At 42.5% G+C, this 17,465-nt stretch overlaps 1 protein-coding gene across 3 annotated transcripts in view; it reads left to right on the forward strand.

Moving 5' to 3' along the window:
• The window catches only part of SPOP (speckle type BTB/POZ protein), a 29,803-nt gene extending 12,561 nt beyond the window's left edge, over positions 1–17,242 (forward strand). For 2 of the 3 annotated variants that reach the window (XM_074162647.1, XM_074162648.1), the window contains exons 3-11: positions 3,614–3,756; positions 4,120–4,241; positions 5,852–6,003; positions 6,114–6,241; positions 10,045–10,222; positions 10,818–10,873; positions 11,307–11,429; positions 14,997–15,139; positions 16,175–16,948. In XM_074162647.1, coding sequence (XP_074018748.1) covers positions 3,679–3,756; positions 4,120–4,241; positions 5,852–6,003; positions 6,114–6,241; positions 10,045–10,222; positions 10,818–10,873; positions 11,307–11,429; positions 14,997–15,139; positions 16,175–16,319 — 1,125 coding nt within the window. In that variant the 5' untranslated portion in view covers positions 3,614–3,678 and the 3' untranslated portion in view covers positions 16,320–16,948. Of the gene's footprint in view, positions 1–3,613; positions 3,757–4,119; positions 4,242–5,851; positions 6,004–6,113; positions 6,242–10,044; positions 10,223–10,817; positions 10,874–11,306; positions 11,430–14,996; positions 15,140–16,174 lie in introns of all 3 variants that reach the window. The other variant, XM_074162649.1, reaches the window with a different exon arrangement.
• The last annotated feature ends 223 nt before the right edge of the window (positions 17,243–17,465 follow it).

Here is a 17,465-nt window from a genome sequence, read left to right on the forward strand (position 1 = left end):
TCACAGAATCCTTCTGGAGAGGTTGTCCAGCTGGGGGATGATCAGGTTCACAGTGCACTGGGTGAAGAACCAGCTGGATGGCAGAGCTCAAAGGCTTGTAGTGAATGGGGCTACATCTGGCTGGTGACCAGTCACCAGTGGTGTTCCTCACGGTTCAATTCTAAGGCCAGTTCTGTTCAATATATTTCTCAACGATCTGGATGCAGGAGTTGAACATACTATTAGCAAGTTTGCTGGTGATGCCAAACTGGGAGGTGCTGTTGACTCTCTTGAGATGCCTTGCAGATGGATCTAGATATGGGCAATGGTTAATAGGATGAAATCTAACAAGTCCAAATGCTGGATTCTGAACCTGGGACAGAGTAACGCCAGGCACAAGTATAAATTGGGAGAGGGGTGGCTGGAGAGCAGCTCCCCAGAAAGGGATCTGGGGGTGCTGGTGGGCAGCGGCTCAGTAGGAACCAGCCGGTCAAGAGAGGGGATGGTCCCACTGTGTTTAGCAGTGGTGCCGCCTCACCCTGAGCACTGTGTGCAGTTCTGGGCCCTATAATTTAAGAAGGATGTGAAGGTACTCAAATGGGTCCAGAGGTGGGTAACCAAGCTGGTGAAAGTGCTGGAAGGAACATCTCTGAGGAGCGGCTCAGGGCTGTGGGCCCAGACTTTGTCTAGTTTGGAGAAAAGGAGGCTTGAGGGGTGACACCATTGCTCTCTACACCTTCCCACGGAGGGGGTGTGGAGAGGGAGGTGCTGAGCTCTTCTCCCTGGGATCCAGTGGTAGAACATATGGGAATGGTTCAAAGCTATACCAGGGGAGGTTCAGACTGGACATTTGGAAGCATTTCTTTACCAAGAGGGGGGGTCAAACCCTGGAACAGCCTTCCTGGAGAGCCACCTTGAGAGGCGGTCGATGCCCTAAGCCCGTTGGTGTTTAAGAGTCATTTGGACAATGCCCTTAACATGCTTTAACTTTTGGTCAGCCCTGGATTGGCTGGGCAGTTGGACTAGGTGGTCCTTGTGGGTCCCTTCCAACTGAGTAGTCTGTTCTGCTCTATTGTGGCCTCACGGAATTCCTGGGAAGATGCTGATGGGACGTCCCTGACTCCAGCCATTCCTCACGTGGAGATCCAGCCTGTCTCACGGTGACGGGCTGTGACCAAATCCCTGTTAAGAGGAAGACGTAGGTTGTTGTGACTTGAGGTTTAATTCACACCTCTGTTTTGGCCACAATGTCATTGTTTCAAAGAATTCAAAAATTAATTTTAAGTAAGTTATTTTTACATCTTTTCCTTATCCTTCTAATGCTTCTTAAATAAAAGTTGCATTATTTCTCACTTCGCATAAGGAAGTATTTTAAAAGAGACTGGAATACTTCCATGTTGCAAGTAGTTTGAGTAGAAAGATGTTGGTTAAAAACTAAAATCATTGAAACTACAGTTTTAACAGGAAAAAAAATATGTAATTTCACATCCCGCTCTTGTGTTTGATTTATTTGTTTTACTTTCTTCTGGTCAAACCTTCTTATTAGGCTTAGCATCCTGCTGCTCCGTGCGGAGACAGGTTGCCGTCACTGGGGAGGTGAGATTCATCCTTTCCCTGGCTGCTTATTCTCCTTTCGCGAGTTTGTGTCCCTGTGCTATAAAACAGATGACTGGAATAATGTCGATCAAAAATAGCTGTGACCAGGACAATGCGAGAGCCTGGGTGGAGTTGAGCAGCAGCGCTTCTGTGAGTCCCGAGGGGACGCAAAAAGCTTGGGTCTCTCCTGCCCATAGACTAAAACTAGGAAAAAGGCATTCCTTCCCCAGCTGTGGAGAGACAGGTGTTTCCTGCTGCCCGTGATGGAATTTAGGTTTTATCTGTCCTCCAAAGACTGGAGACAGTGAAGCGATGATGTCCTCGGAGGCAAGACTGAATGTTGCCCATGGAAGGGCAGTTAGCTAAATATGCAAAACTAACTCTGCTAATTTTCGCTTAATTTGAATGACACAGAGTGGCTTAATTGAATTTCTTTGGAGGAATTGTGGTAATTTTAAGTTTAATGTAATAAAACCTGCAGCAAGTACCTAAAGTGCATATTGATGTCCCTTTTTAAAACATTTTCCCCCCCTCATTCCACACGCACAGCACAAGCTGCAAATGCAAGACTTTTTTAAAGTTGTTTTATCTGAGACCGCTCGGTTTTCCATTCGTGCTCCTTATCTGCGGTTCAGATCTTACGGAGTTCATTGTTTGCCCCTGAGCTTTGCTCTGGCAAATAAATTTCCACTGAGTTAAATGCGCATCTCTATAGGGTTAAATACCTATTTCTTAGCTCCTGACAGACCTGCCCCCCATTTGAAGACTCCAAATTATGTTGACAGCAGTTTGGGGGAGAATAATGTGCATATATGTTGATGCGCTTGTTGTGAACTTTGTCCTGTTGCTTTGAGGTGTGGGATTTTTATATATTCTCTGTACTTTCCTCTCTTTCCTTTTATTGACTAATGACTTGGTTTTCCTCAAGAGCCTGACCCGCTGCTTTCCCTTTCTCCCCCAACGAACCTCACTATCAGCCTTTGTGTATAAAGCAATTTGTATTGCAAGATAACAGTTTTATGCCTTTCACTCGTCCTTTTTTAATTCTTTCGAGTTCAAAACCAACAGCAATGGAGTTCTTGTGTCCTGTGCAGTAAGAGGAAGGCAGATAAATAACCACCTGCGAAACAGAAAGCGTTTGGCAGAAGGCTAAACTGTGAGGCATGTGATGCTTTTGTATCTGCCAAAGTTATGAAGCTGAGTTTCCAAGCTCATCTTTGAAGATGTTTTGTGTATCTGCCTTAGGGATTGGGACTCAGAAGTCAGAGATGAGTTGATTATTCTATTTTGTTTTAAAACCTCCCCGCTGGTAACTAGGTGCCTGTTTTATCAGTCCTGCCTGTGGATTCATTCAGGTGCGTTGCGGGGGTTTTAACCCCGTATGTTCTCTGCAGATGACAATTTGATTTGGCACTTAGCAGTTGGGAACTTCGTTTGCACATAAAAGTGATGAGAATTTCCCTCTGGCCAAAAGGATTCGATTTGAAGTAGAGAAATCATTACCAGCGCTTTCCCTAATAGTTAAGCTTCAGGAGAGGGTTTAAACTATAGGAAATTACTCTGTTGATGTTAGCAGTGTTTTGCTCTTGAGTTTGGGTTGTATGTTGCTACCTGTAGCTTTTTCAGATTAAGAACTTCATTTGTCAAGCCTGATCTCTGATATTCTGAGACTCTCAAAGTGAAAATAGGGAGTGAGTTGAAATGGTGGCCTCAGGGTAAAATAGTAAATCTCAAGTCAAGTGGGGAGTCTCCTGTTTGAGTCTTGGACTCCTTAAAGGAAATTATATGCTGCGTTTATTCCTATAAGGAGCTGCATATTGAAAGAATGAGTGGAGGTGGTATATCCCCTCTTCAGAAAACATATGGTAACACTTTAAAATGTTTAAATGTAACATCATATTTTGAAGGTGCTGGGGGGAGGGAGAAAGTGTGATGGCTTTAACTTGTGTCCCATAAGATTTAACAGCGCTCCTGAAGTCTTTTTTCCTCTTTGTTCTTAGCTTTGCTTTTTTTTTTTTCTCTTTTTGGGGACTGACAGGGTGAAGATCAGTTATAAATTTCTTCTGCTGAATTGTGAAATTCTGTTTAATCTTCAAACTGGCGATGTCAAGGGTGCCGAGTCCTCCTCCTCCGGCAGAAATGTCGAGTGGACCTGTAGCCGAGAGCTGGTGCTACACTCAGGTAAGTCCACACTCTGCTGAGATATTCTTGACGTAATGTGATTAGAAACTGTGGTAAGAAGTTTATTCAGAACAAGTTTGGAGTCTGGATTTTCAGATGATGTCACTCTTGCAAACCCAGCATTCACCAGAGCAACAGTAGAATGTTGCCCTCAGCCCTTGGTGGAACTTCGGTGGAGGCAGTTGGAGAAGTTGGAGTGGTCCAACTGCTACTGCCAACCATTTCCAGACTGTTTTCTTGCGCTTGAGGGGTTATTTGTCACGCGAGTGACTCACTAAAACTTCCAAGTTCTCAGGTTTTGCCTTTAAGATGGCCAGGGTGAATGGGTATGAGCCTAAACCGCCTATTATCCTCTGTTTTAAGATCAAGGTGGTGAAGTTTTCCTACATGTGGACCATAAACAACTTTAGCTTCTGCCGAGAAGAAATGGGGGAGGTCATCAAAAGCTCAACCTTTTCATCTGGAGCCAATGATAAACTCAAATGGTAAGAAACAGAGCAGAGAGGTTCACCCTGTTTGTACAACTCTGTGAAAGAATCTGGGGCTCTGTAACAGAGGAAATAGATAAAAAACCTACTTGTATTGCACATGGGTTCTTGCTTCCTTGAATGTAGAACGTATGCACGGGGAGAAAGTACTGTTGCTTCAGCGTAGTGTTTGAACATACAAAACCAATGTGAGGATCTGATGGTTTTCAGTGTTCCTCTGATGATGGAAAACATCAGTGGTAAGAGAAGCCGTGGCTGGAAGAGACATGCCATGGAGGATTATTAATGTCTTAAGTTTGGGTTTTTTTGACCGATACTTATTTTGACAAGTTCTTATAAGCCAATGAAAGCCCACAGCCAGTGTATTAAAGCTCTATTTCAGCCTCCCAGTTTCAGACTCTAGTATTCTGTACTGTTAAAAAGATAATTTTTGCTTGCACTCTAAATCCTGCAAGTCTATTGCTACTGTATTACCTTTCTCTTTATGGCAGCTGTTTGTAAATTCAGAGACTTAACACAGAGATAGTCAAAGTAACAATGTTCTATAACTCTGCCTCTTAAAGATAACATTATTTTTTCTCTTTTCCTTCCCTTTAAAACCTTTCTTATCTTCCCTGAGTCCTCCAGTAATTTCCAGTAACTCAGAGTGAACTTTGGTCATAATGTGTGTCTACTGTGACTCGCATCTGACCTAGTGTATCCATGGACACCTGGTTCCTTATTTTATCCCTTGTTGGTGATATTAAATGTTTTAGCATTTTTCTTTAAACCACTTTAGTATAGATTGGGGTAAATCAGCCACTAAATAATATAGTGTGTGTGTGATACAATTTGTATTCCCTTCCTTTGGGTGGCAGACCTGTGCTTTCCTTGGGACTGCTTTTTGTTGTTAAATTACTTACCTTTGTAACCTTTCCTAGTCAGATCTCATTCTAATGTCTAGATCTTTCTGATTTCTTTGTCCTTGTGTGTTTGAGCTGTTAGTCATTTGGCCTAGTTTTTGCTTCTTGTTAGATTCTGTGTCAAGTTTCAGGTCATGGAACTGCTTCTGAGTTAGCCTTTTCCTGCACTTACTACTTTTTCTTCACAAAGGAGTATTCTTCTCTTTTTGCCCTCGTATTATGTTTTTGAGAAACTACCAACCTTCCAGAAATCCATTTTTCCTTTCAGTTGCTTCCTGTGGAATTTTACCTAGCATTTCTCTGGATTTCCTCGAACCCATTGCCTCCATTCTACTATTTCTTTCCTTTTGTGACAGTTGACATCAGGGTGCTCTTCAATAATTTTAAATCATAGCCCCCTCTCTCCTCTTTTCCCCATGTTTTTTTTTTTTTGTTGGTTTTTTTTGGTTTTTTTTAATTGGATTGCCCATAGTTCCTGCCTGTTTATTATTCTCTCTCTTGGAGATGTAGCATGAGGCTGACTGTAACAAACAGTTCCACTCGTGTTTACCTACCTGTTATTTCCTGGGGGTTTGGTGGCTGTTAAACAGAACTTGTTTGCTGTACGTTTTATTGTGAAAATTCTACAATGCCCTTTCTTTGAGAGCTGTGAATGACCTGCCAAAACCCGTTCCTGCCATCTCACTCAGCTGCCTGCTTCTACAGGTGTTTACGTGTGAACCCTAAAGGCCTGGATGAAGAAAGTAAAGATTACCTATCCCTCTATCTGCTGCTGGTGAGCTGTCCAAAAAGTGAAGTTCGAGCAAAGTTCAAATTCTCCATCCTGAATGCTAAAGGAGAAGAAACGAAAGCGATGGGTGTGTAAAAAAAACCCTTTTTCTGTCTGATGGGGTCAGGTGTTTGTCTTTTACTGTTTGATCAAGCGAGTTGCTCAGCTGGGGTTTGAAGCACCGTATCTTTCTTTCAGAGAGCCAGCGAGCGTATCGATTCGTACAAGGCAAGGACTGGGGATTCAAAAAATTTATTAGAAGAGACTTTCTGTTGGATGAGGCCAATGGACTTCTTCCAGATGACAAACTCACTCTCTTCTGTGAGGTAAGTCTTCCTGTGAAGCTGAAAGAATAGCGGTTCCATTAGCTTAAGGGAGATGTGACCTTATTTTTCATCATTGCTTTTAAGGAGTCAGAGGTGCCAGGAGAAATACTGGGTGTTTATATGGCACTTAGATTTTATTTGTGCGTGTGTGTGTGCGCCTGTGTGGCTGGTGGCTTTTTCTCTGCGTGATTCATCCCATTTCACTTCCATTTATTTTTTTTGTTGCTTTGTATTTGTCTTTTACCTGTGATGATGGTAGGAATTAAACACCTTTCATTATCATTTCACTTTTGGTTTAGTATTATCATCCATCTGTTTGTACTCCCTAATTTGAAACTCACTTGGGATAATAACCAGCACTAGCTCTGTGGTGGGAACTAGCCCGCCTATTACTTGCCTGCTGAATAAGGAAGAGTTTTCTTTATTTTCCTAAGTGTGTCTATACAGCCAACAAAAAGAAAAATTTAAGATAAAGGAATTCTATACTAACCGCAATTTTCTGTTCATTGTGTTTGTATTTTTCTACAACTGCTTACCAAATTATTATTTCACTAATACTCATTTCAGACAAAGATACAGGCAGTTATTTCTAAAACTAGATATTTAGGTTTAGAAACCTTAATGAGAAAATTTAAACTGTCTTAATTTAGTGTCTTCAGAGCTTCTGCTGTCTTATTTTCATTGTCTTTTTAACTACAAAATGTCTCCTGTAGCTGTGATTTTTGCCAGAAGACAGGTAGAACAAGTTGTTCTCTTTTTGGATCTCCTGCAGGTTTTCTATGGGAGTCTTTTCTTTTGCTGTGTTTTCTTTCAGGAGTGAAAGAAACGCTTCAGTCAAAGTTGTTTGGCAGCTATATTTTTTTTTTTCATTATTTTTTAGTGGGTTCTTTTGGCCATCATAAACACACATATTTAAATGAACAAACATCTCCTAAAGGATGTGTATTCCATCAGTAGCATAAATTACTGTCATGGAAGGAGTCCTTCCTTTAGCACTTGTAGCAGTATGGAGGGAGAAGAGGACAGTGTCTTGGATGTCACCTCTGTAGATCTGGCAATTACTCTTTCCTTCATAAATAAAAGAGCCAGAAAACTTAAAATTGTGGACTGAAACTGAAAAATTAATGTCCAAGAATGGAATTTGCGAGGTGTGATGTAGATAAACCTGAAATCCACCAGCTGTCTTGGCAACCGGTACTAATTCGAGTCACTTTTTACTGAATTACTCCCTTCCAGAGCTTCCGCTCAGGGGTTTGGTTTGTTCTGGATGGAGAGAAGACTTGTGCTGGCTCCACCTGTCCTTGGTGTCTTCTGGTTTCTCTTCCAGTTTGTTCTACATGTGAGAAATCTTAAGTTTAGTGATATCAGAGGGGAAGGTTTTGCTGTCTGGAAACAGTTTGGCGAGAACTTTCAACAGCTTGGTTTTGGGTTTTTTTCCCCCGCTCTTTTTTTTTGTGGGGCTTATTTTATTTTTTCCTTTTCTTCCCTGAGCTTCTAAGTCTCTTACCGTGGAAACCAGTGGGCCATATGCTCTCCTAATGCTTCCCTGCTGGCCACAGGTGCCAAGTGATGCTGCTCACAGCTGTACTTTCAGCGAGCGTGTTCTGTATTGAGAAACTCTCGAAGGAGTTCACAGTTCTGCACGTTGAGATGCTTCTTATGTGGGGTTATGCTGGAGTTTTCTGCACACCAGAAGGTTGCCGAGTGTCTCCACTGTACCTTCTCATTGCTTTATTAAAGTTAAAAGGAAAAAGCCTTTTGTTCTCTGCTCGTGTCCGGTGCCGGACGCAGATAATGTCTTGCTGAAAATGCTGTTAAGGCAGAGAATGATGTTCCTTGTCAAGCATTTCAAATCTGACCTCGTTTAGTTGTCTGTTGGGGGATTTTTCGACCTCTGTTTTGCCAGTGGGATTGATTGTTCATATCCCAACTGTATTACTTTTGGCTGTTTAAATTATATTCCAACATCATAGGTAAATATCATTCTGGTAAATCTCCAAAAAGAACAGTTTTCCCAAAATTGTGGTAATAGCTCTCTTGTGAGGTAGGTAGCATTGGTTCCCTTGCTAACAGGTTGAAAATAGCTTAAGCAAAACCATATCTTATTTTGACCTCTAAGACTGGTCACCACTTGGAATCTGCCAGTGTAAGCTCCTTATGTAAAACCCCATGTAATATATGAAAGAAAGTCAGTTACTGGCTGAAAATGGAAATCTATGAAGAGAATTTATATGTTGATTTGAGACACAGTTCACTAGTCTTTTTTTTGGCTGATCTGTAATCAGTACTGGTCCCCAGCAAGAGATCTGCATCTTAGAATCCCTTTTTAATCAATCTGATGAGTTTTCATGGAATCACAGAATGGTTAGAGTTGGAAGGGACCTTAAAGATCATCGAGTTCCAACCCCCTTGCCATGGGCAGGGACACCTCCCACTAGACCAGGTTGCTTAAAGCCCCATCCAGCCTGGCCTTCATCCATCCTCAGTGGTTTTCATTCATCCTTGAGTCCATGTTGCTGGTCTAGATGTCACAGGGCACAAAGATGTTGTAGCTGTCAAATTAATGATGAAGAATATTAGCTTCCTCACGTTTTCTCCAGCTAATCATTAGTATTCTTTGGTCAACAGCATCTGGTATTTGGGTTTGAGTGTTGTGTAGTTTATACAAGATGTGGCTGCCACCAGAAACCCACGGGAGGTTTCTCAAGAGAGGGGGGTATGTGCTGTCAGCAGGTTTTTTTTCCTTAAAAGATGCTTCTGTCATCTCTCTCCCTTCATAATTTACTTCTCCTTTTACATAACTCTGAAGCTTCCTTTGCTGTTGGTTGTTATTCTTTGGCCATTGGTTATTAATAGAACTGAAATTTAACTTGGACTTGACAGCAAATCCAGGAAATAGTCTCACGTACGCTTCCCTGTCAATCACTTCTTCCTTTATTCTTTGCTATAGCGGGGTAGTATTAGTCACTCTGATCTTTTCTAATTGGAGTCTGCTGTGGAAGGCGTATGATTTACTGCGTGTTTAACAATAATGGGTCGGTGCTGAACAGGCTCTTAACAGTTCCCTTTGTGTGGGTTATTCATCAGTCAGTACGGCAATGGATGGTGCATGTGTGCTTTAGAGCAGACGAGAAGGAATCCATCTGCCTTCTCCAAATCTTCATGATTACTGGACATAAAGCTGCTTTTTTAAACTTACTGTTTAGAGGGTTTAATAAATTTTATTTTGTAATATGGTGGAAGCATTGGACTCTCGAAGAAATTTAGAACCAGAAGCAGGAAGGCATCTGGGGGATCAGATGCTGCCCTCGCACACGCGTGGATGCGGTGCTTGGTGATAGAAGCTCTCTATGTACCTCATTTTCATTTGTACTGCTGTCTGTATTGCATTATTGATTGGGGAGGGTTTCGGAGTGTTGATGGAAGGAAAAAACTAGGTCAGGTACGGTGTCTGTAAAAGCAGAAAAATAAGGTTCTACTTCCTTAGGAAACCATCTATAAAGTTATGATTAAATTGCGTAGAAGTGTTGTTAATTTGGGGTTGAGAAGAAAATCTTCTGGTGTGATTTAGGACTTGGGACGGACACTATGGAGGAGCAGAGGGCAGGGTTAAGGCAGGGGAGAAAGGATGCTTTAAATATGGAGCCATTTTTAATCATACAACGATTCTACTTGAGACATGTGGGTTTTGCTTTGCATTTCCCTTTACCCCCTTGGGAATAAAAACTTCCTGTAGGGAGATGAGATTTTCTAGTGTGGATTTTTTTAAACTTTGGGGTTGTTTGGTTTCTTTTCCCCTCCAGGTGAGTGTGGTACAGGACTCTGTCAACATCTCTGGCCAGAACACGATGAACATGGTGAAGGTACCGGAGTGTCGCTTGGCGGATGAGCTAGGAGGCCTCTGGGAGAATTCCCGTTTCACGGACTGCTGTCTGTGCGTGGCGGGCCAGGAGTTCCAGGCTCACAAAGCCATCCTAGCAGGTCGGTATTGACTCGGATGGGCCTTAGCGGGATAGGAGACAACAACGTGATGGCAAGTGGGCTTTTTTGGAGTTATTTCTTCTTTAAAGGAGGCATCTGCAGCACTTTTAACTGCAGACCTGTAGTAAAAGGCTGGTTTGTGAACTGTGACAGGGAGAGGAAATATCTGCTCCATTTTTAATTGCCTGCCTCCTGCCACGGCGACGGTGGTAGGATGAACCTTTTGTGGCTGTAGTGTGCTATGATGTATTCCTAAAGCAGCTGTAAGTCTGTTACCACATTTGTTACTACATTCCAGAGGAATACTCTCTTGTAAAGCCAAGAAGCACACCTTACTGCCTGTGTACTCTTCAGCCTTGAGAGAAAGGACATAAGAAATTCTCCCGTGCCCACTTCGAAGCTACATTGGCCACACGACATTGTCACACCCTCTACTTCTTTACCAGTTGTACCCAATTTGCCCTGTCTGCCATAGGAGAGTTTTTCCTGCATTAAGTAGAAGGACAGTTGTTGAGGTGTTGCCAGGCTACGCTTAGCTCCTCCTGAAGAGTAAAAGAGCATCTCTAACTGTGTTTTATTTTCCTCGCTGCCGTAGCGCGTTCCCCGGTTTTCAGCGCCATGTTTGAGCATGAGATGGAAGAGAGTAAAAAGGTAAGTTCCTGCAGGAGGGAGAACCTCTCGGCTGGGTGAATAGTTCTCTGGTCCGCTCTCGGCATCGCTGGGCAGATAACTCTCCTAGGTAGCATTTGTGACTATTGTCACCCTTTAACTCTTTTTCTCGCATTAGATCCAGGTCTCTGCTTCAGCTGTCCTGAAGGGAGGAAGAAAGGGATCAAGGAGGCAATTGTTACCTTTGTTACTCTCGGGGAAAGAGTCTGGGGTGGGACAGGGAGAAGTAGAGAATGCGAAATACAACTTAGAATTTTTCTTGTTTCATCCACATATTTTATTTTATTTTTTTGTGAGTAGTACACATTCTAAATAGTTTCTCTGTAGCAAATTTTTGAATACTGAAAGAGCTTGGGTACGGGGAAGCCTTTAGCATCTTACCAGATTCTTAATAACCTTCTTTTTTCCGATACAGAATCGGGTTGAAATCAATGATGTGGAGCCTGAAGTTTTTAAGGAAATGATGTGCTTTATTTACACGGGGAAGGCACCAAATCTTGACAAAATGGCTGATGACTTGCTGGCAGCTGCTGACAAGGTACAGTTGGGATTTATGGGTGTTGAGAGAACTGGGAATGACGTGGACCTTGCTTTACAGAGAGCTCCTTGGAGATGGCTGCAGCGAGCACTTCATGTGGTCATTGTGTTGGGCAGTTTCTTTGAATTGGTTGTGGTAAACCTGGGTGTAGTATAGATACATAAAAGATAGCTCTATAAATACATAACATAAACCAGTCAGGAATTTCTGTGTCTACTGCTCATTTTTGAGTGATTTCTCAAGATTTCAGAGGACGTCTCCGTTCAGCGTGATCTAACATAAGAACTGGGGGTGAGAGGAAAATGTCAAGGTGAACCTGGTGATATTTTTTTGTAGTGGGATTATTACCAAATCTCAAAAGTAGTGTTCTGTCTTGGCAAACAGGGCCTGCTTCTCCTTCTGCTCTGGCTGGTAACAGCAGCTTCGAGAGATGCTCTAAAGTGATGGATAGCCGAAAGTGGGACGGTCCTGTTGTTTTATTTCCTTTTTGCAGTGGCAATCCCCACTGTTTATGGGTGCACTGGAGGAAGCCCTGTTGCCTTAACCCCTCTGTGGTTTTGCAGGCTCCTTGCCAGGGAGGTGTCGGGGATGGTCTGACTGGAAGGAAGGCTGCTGGTAGTCCCCGTGTAACAGGTGCAGCGCTGTGGCCTTGCCAGCCACTGCTTCCTTCCCTTTGCATCACCAAGGACAGAAGAGAGTGCTCTGCTGGCCTGTGAACCGTATCAACCAGTGAAAATTCCTTATATATAACCAAAATTTTATTTCCTTTTCCTTTTTTTTTTTTTTATTTCTTCTTCTCTTAAAAGTGAACTTAGTGCTGGTGAAAGGTGCCAGTTTGACAGCACTTGGAGACTAAAGTCCTGAATTTATCCCTGGAACAGGTTCAGCACGGGTAGCAGCAGTGCAAGATTCTCCACACTGCCCTGCCAATGTGCCTCAACTCTGACCTGGAGGGAGCACCTCTAGGGGTGAGAGCGTAGTTCAGTCTCCATGCTTCTTCAGGCCTTGGATTCTCTTGTTGGGTGCCGATCAGGGTGGTGGATTTTTAAGGTGTGGATGCATGTAACCTTGTTCCACGCAGCCACCACACACACGGCCATCAAATTTCCTCTCACTGCGGACCTCTGGGCTTCATCAAATCCGCTGATTTTAGAGGTGAAATGCTCCATACGCCATTATTGGGGCCACTGCAACTAGAATTAAAATGGGAAATAATGGAAGGAGATTCTTGGCTTGATTATAATCACTGCCACATATTTTATTCAATATTTAAAGAGTATTGATTGAAAGCTCACATACCAGCTTTAACTGAGAGAATTGTAAGTAAGAAGCAGTACATTAAGGACAGAGTAGGCTTTAATTTTGAGTTTTCTGGCTTTTAATGTAGGGTTTTTTTCCTTTTAAACTCATTGTGTGTCTTTTAAAAGCAGAAATAAAAAATCTTTCATGAAAGCACATAAAACATCTAATATTTACTCAAGAGACTGAAACAGCTTCTTCTGAGTTCCTCCTCTCTCTTGGGGAAAATATGTAATTAGACCAAAACCAAAACAAAGCACGTCTTCTCAACCCGGGAGATACTATTTCACCCTCTTGGGTAAATGTGCTATTAGGTAGGGTGGTTTTTTTAAGTGTAATTAAGAAAGGGGGGGGGAAGGGGAAATCTTGGTACCTGAGAGACCAGAATGGCTACTTTTGCCCAACTCTGTAATTAGAAGCTGAGCTATTTGTAGTGAAAATCAACATAAAAATTGTACATGCGTGGAGGAGAATATTCAATTTACAAAAGGCATAATTTTAAGCTTCGTTTGCTGCATTTTAAGCTGCTGACAGACAATAATATAAACTAATGGCTTGCCCCTCATTTGAAACTGTTTTAGTTATTGATAGAGATTAAGCAAGTAAATTTGATTTGCCTTCTCAGATGTTCTGGTGGGAGAAAACTGTCCTGGTTATGAGTGCCAGGCCTCAATTGAAGTAATTATTATTGCCCAGCCTTAAGTGAAAAAATATTTTTATACTCTAAAATTATTCATTTAAATTTAATCACAATGGGATGAAAATCTCCATCAGAATATAAAATCAATTTCTAGTAATAGCGCTTGTCATATGGCAAGCGCTCCCGGCGTCGTGCAGATGAGCTTGTTACTGGCTCTGCTCAGGTCGACAGAGCAGTCCTTGAGATTTGGTATTTTTTCTGAATGCGACCTCACATACTGAAGAACTGGTTTAGCATCTCGTCTCCTGAGTTGTCCAAAAAAGCTTTATAAACAGTATGAAGGATACTCTCAAATGTAGTTACCTGTCCGATTAAAAAAAAAAATTAATAATCTTAAATATTATTTTTTTTCTAGAAATGTCACTCAATTTGGAGTCATAACGTGGAGACTTAACTGTGTTTAATCTTTAGGACGATTTATATAGTGCTAATGTTATTACTCATATAAGAACTGCATTAGAATTGACTACTTTCCTAACCCCTGGGAAATGTAATCATGGCATCTAGAATATTCAGAAATACTCAGTTTGTTTCACCCAAAGAGCCGCAAACCCCAGAATCAGATCACACGCACCAAGATTTTCAAAAGTATCTCAGTCTCACCATTCCCAGCGATGATACTCTAAAAGACTGAGGTTTGGGTTTTATTTCTTGATGATGACAAGTTTTCTGAGCGTTGACCTTTCCCAAAGTCTGCCCGAGACCACTGCGTTGCTTTTGAAAATCTTGGCTGTGTCTGCGTATTCCTGAAGTGCTGCAGAAAGCAGGGTGTGAAATTCATTAGGCAGCGCCCTCCTGAGTACGTCCTTTGGATTTCTCAACCATTGACATGGCCCAACCCTGTGGATCTCTAAAATGTTGAGGCAAATGGACAATTTAATGGTAGGAGCTCTTAGATTGAGAATGTGAAGTTAGAATAGAGCTTTTGCCAGGGCGTTACAGACATGCTGGGATGTTTTGTTCCCAGCTGGGTAGCTGCAAGAAATCAGGGGCATTTATTGACCATTTTACTACTAAACCAGTACCACATTCTTGAGCAAGGCTGATCTTAATATGCGGGTCATTAATGGTAAAAAAAAAATGGAGTGAAAGCTGCCTAAACCTCACTGGAACGTTCACTGTTAGATAGGTCTTCCCACTGAACCCGGGTGATGCTGTCAGGCAGTAATAGAGTGAGAATAAAGATTTGGCTTTAGCATTCTGTCCTTTGAAGTAACTGAGATAGTAAGTATTATGGGTGACCTGAGATTCTCATTTCAAAGCATGAACACAGCGCCAGTAAGGTTGTAACACAGGAAGGCCGGGCTGAGAGCTATGGTGGGTATGTTTCCTCTCCATTGCTTTTCCTCAGGGTGGGCGCATCATGATTCTCCTATTTTATTTTATTTTTTTTTGCTGGTCACTGCTTCTTTGAGTACAGTTCAGCTGCAGAGAGCAAAGCAGAAAGAGCTGTTCAGCTCAAGAGAGTAATTTGTTACTGAGGAGTGAAGGAGCACAAGTAAGGCTTCACGTCAGGCCTGGTGAGGTGTTTTCTTCTCTGTAACTCTACTTGGACTTTTATTTTGCAGTACGCTCTCGAACGTCTAAAGGTGATGTGTGAGGATGCCCTGTGCAGTAACCTGTCGGTGGAAAACGCTGCTGAGATCCTCATTCTGGCTGACCTACACAGTGCTGATCAACTCAAAACTCAAGCGGTGGACTTCATTAACTAGTGAGTTTACTTTGGTGCCGGGGTGCAACAAATCTAGAGGAAAGTGGTGTTTATTAGCAATGGGGTTCACAACTTGTGAACTGCTGCATAAGCAGCAGAATAGAGATTCTCCTCTATTATTCTTCTGTTGGGATGCTTCATTTACCTGGCATCCCAGGACTGGCATTGCCCTAAGGGCGGGTTGGTTTCATTCTGTGTCCTGGTTTGAGGACTAAACCACGACATCCTGCTGGGACTGTTCGGAGTGTGCAGCAGCTCTGTCTCTGGGAGATATTACGAATCTCTTTAACATCACCAAAACTTTTAGGCAGTAAAATATCAGGTGGTCCCTGATACTGTGGGACTATTTGCAGCTCATAATGTAACAGCCCTTTCAGTAAATGTAAAGTGACTACCGGCTACTTTGATGTCTGGAAATATTTTTTCATCTTATTTGTCACTACGGTTTTTCTTAGTACTTTCTATATTGATTTAAAATCCTACTGTGCTGAGCAGTCAGGGTAGATGAGCATTGTGTTCCTGCTGTCCTCCACCTGTGGTGTCGTGTACGTTTGAGCTTTTAATCCTTAAGTGAAGGACTGTCCAGCATAAAACTGTGCCAGCAGAGCCAGAACTTGTAGTCTTCCCAAAAGATACCTAACGTACATCCAGAGCGATCACAGAATCACAGAATGGTTTGGGTTGGAAGGGACCTTAAAGCCCATCCAGTGCCACCCTCTGCCCTGGGCAGGGACACCTCCCACCAGACCAGGTTGCTCAAAACCCTGTCCAACCTGGCCTTGAACCCCTCCAGGGATGGGGCAGCCACAGCTTCTCTGGGCAACCTGTTCCCATGGCTCACCACCCTCACAGCAAAGAATTTCTTCCTAATATCTAATCGAAATCTCCTCTCTTCCAGTTTAAAATCATTACTCCTCATCCTAAAACAGTACACTAAAAATGTCGGGTTTCTCGGGCATGTGGAAAGAATCTATTTAGTTAATCCTTTTTTATCCTCGGTTGATAACTTCAGATTTATTCTCTCTTTATTTCTAGTCATGCTTCTGACGTCATGGAGACATCGGGCTGGAAGTCCATGGTAGTATCGCATCCCCATTTGGTGGCCGAGGCGTATCGCTCTCTGGCCTCTGCACAGTGTCCCTTTCTGGGACCCCCACGTAAGCGACTGAAGCAATCCTAAAGCCCGGCCTGTCACACCACCCCATGTTTTTCTGGAAGCAGCATCAGCTGTTGCTGCTGTAACCTTGACCACCAGGTAGACGGCGAAATCTGTGGAGCTTTTACTCTGTTGTTGGGGGGAAGAGACTGCTTCGTGACACCCAGACTTTTTAAAACAGCACCAAGTAACTTGGGGGAGAGGGGGGAGGGTGGGGCCTGGGGCTCTGGGGCTGTTTCAACCTAACGAATCCCTGTCGCTGCATCGTCTGTGTGTTCCCTTCGACTTGGCTGAGTCAATTAAGTACAGGGTTCGGTTTAGGCGCCGACCCAAGTCGGAATAACCCAGCAGTGGTACTGGGGGAAAAAACAACGTCTCTGCGTCTGGCAGCACAGAACAAATCGTCAGATGCCTGGAGCAAGAGGACATTTTCGCTTTGGAGAGTGTTTGGAGGGTTAAAAAAAGAATTTCCAGTGAGGTTCTGGAAAGGAAGTACCTGATGGAAGCTCCAGTAGTATTTATATCAAAAAAAAAAAAAAAAGAATTTAAATCCTTCCAGCTGAGCTAAAAACTGGACGTTTGTGTAACTCCTTATTGCCATCCAGCAACAAGAAGATCAGTTTCTCTGTTAGTAGCACTTGTATGTTAATTGCAAAAAAAAAAAAGAAAAAAAAGAAAAAAAAAAGGAAAAAAAAAAAAAAAGAAAAAAACCACCTTTTATAAAATGACAGGTTGAAGTGAAAGGGGACGGTGAAAGACTGTGTGTTCTGGAGGGTGTGAGTAGACCGAAGGCAGCCTTTGGCAAGTCTCTCTTGGTTTTGAAAGGACAAGAAAATCCTTGATCTGGAGCGTGCTGTCTGACAAGAACAACGGTTACTGTTTTTAGATATTGTGGGAAATGTTTTTGGCATTTTTCCCTGCTTTATTTCCCTCCTCCCTCTTTTTTTAAAAAAAAAAAAAAAAAAAAAGGAGAAATTTTATTGTTCATGAACGCTGCGTCAAAAGTCCCTGTCCTGAGTTGCTAAATGATTCTTAACAACTGTTTGTACCTGACTTGCCGACTGTATAGGAGCCAGTCCTGTTCCTTTCTATTAGTCACTCTTCTTACAGGGAAGAAGTTTCAAAATAGCTGGTAACTTTTTTTTTTTTTTCTTTTGGAAAATATAAATA

The sequence above is a fragment of the Numenius arquata genome, chromosome 23, assembly GCF_964106895.1.
Source record: "Numenius arquata chromosome 23, bNumArq3.hap1.1, whole genome shotgun sequence".
NCBI classification, from domain to species: domain Eukaryota; kingdom Metazoa; phylum Chordata; class Aves; order Charadriiformes; family Scolopacidae; genus Numenius; species Numenius arquata.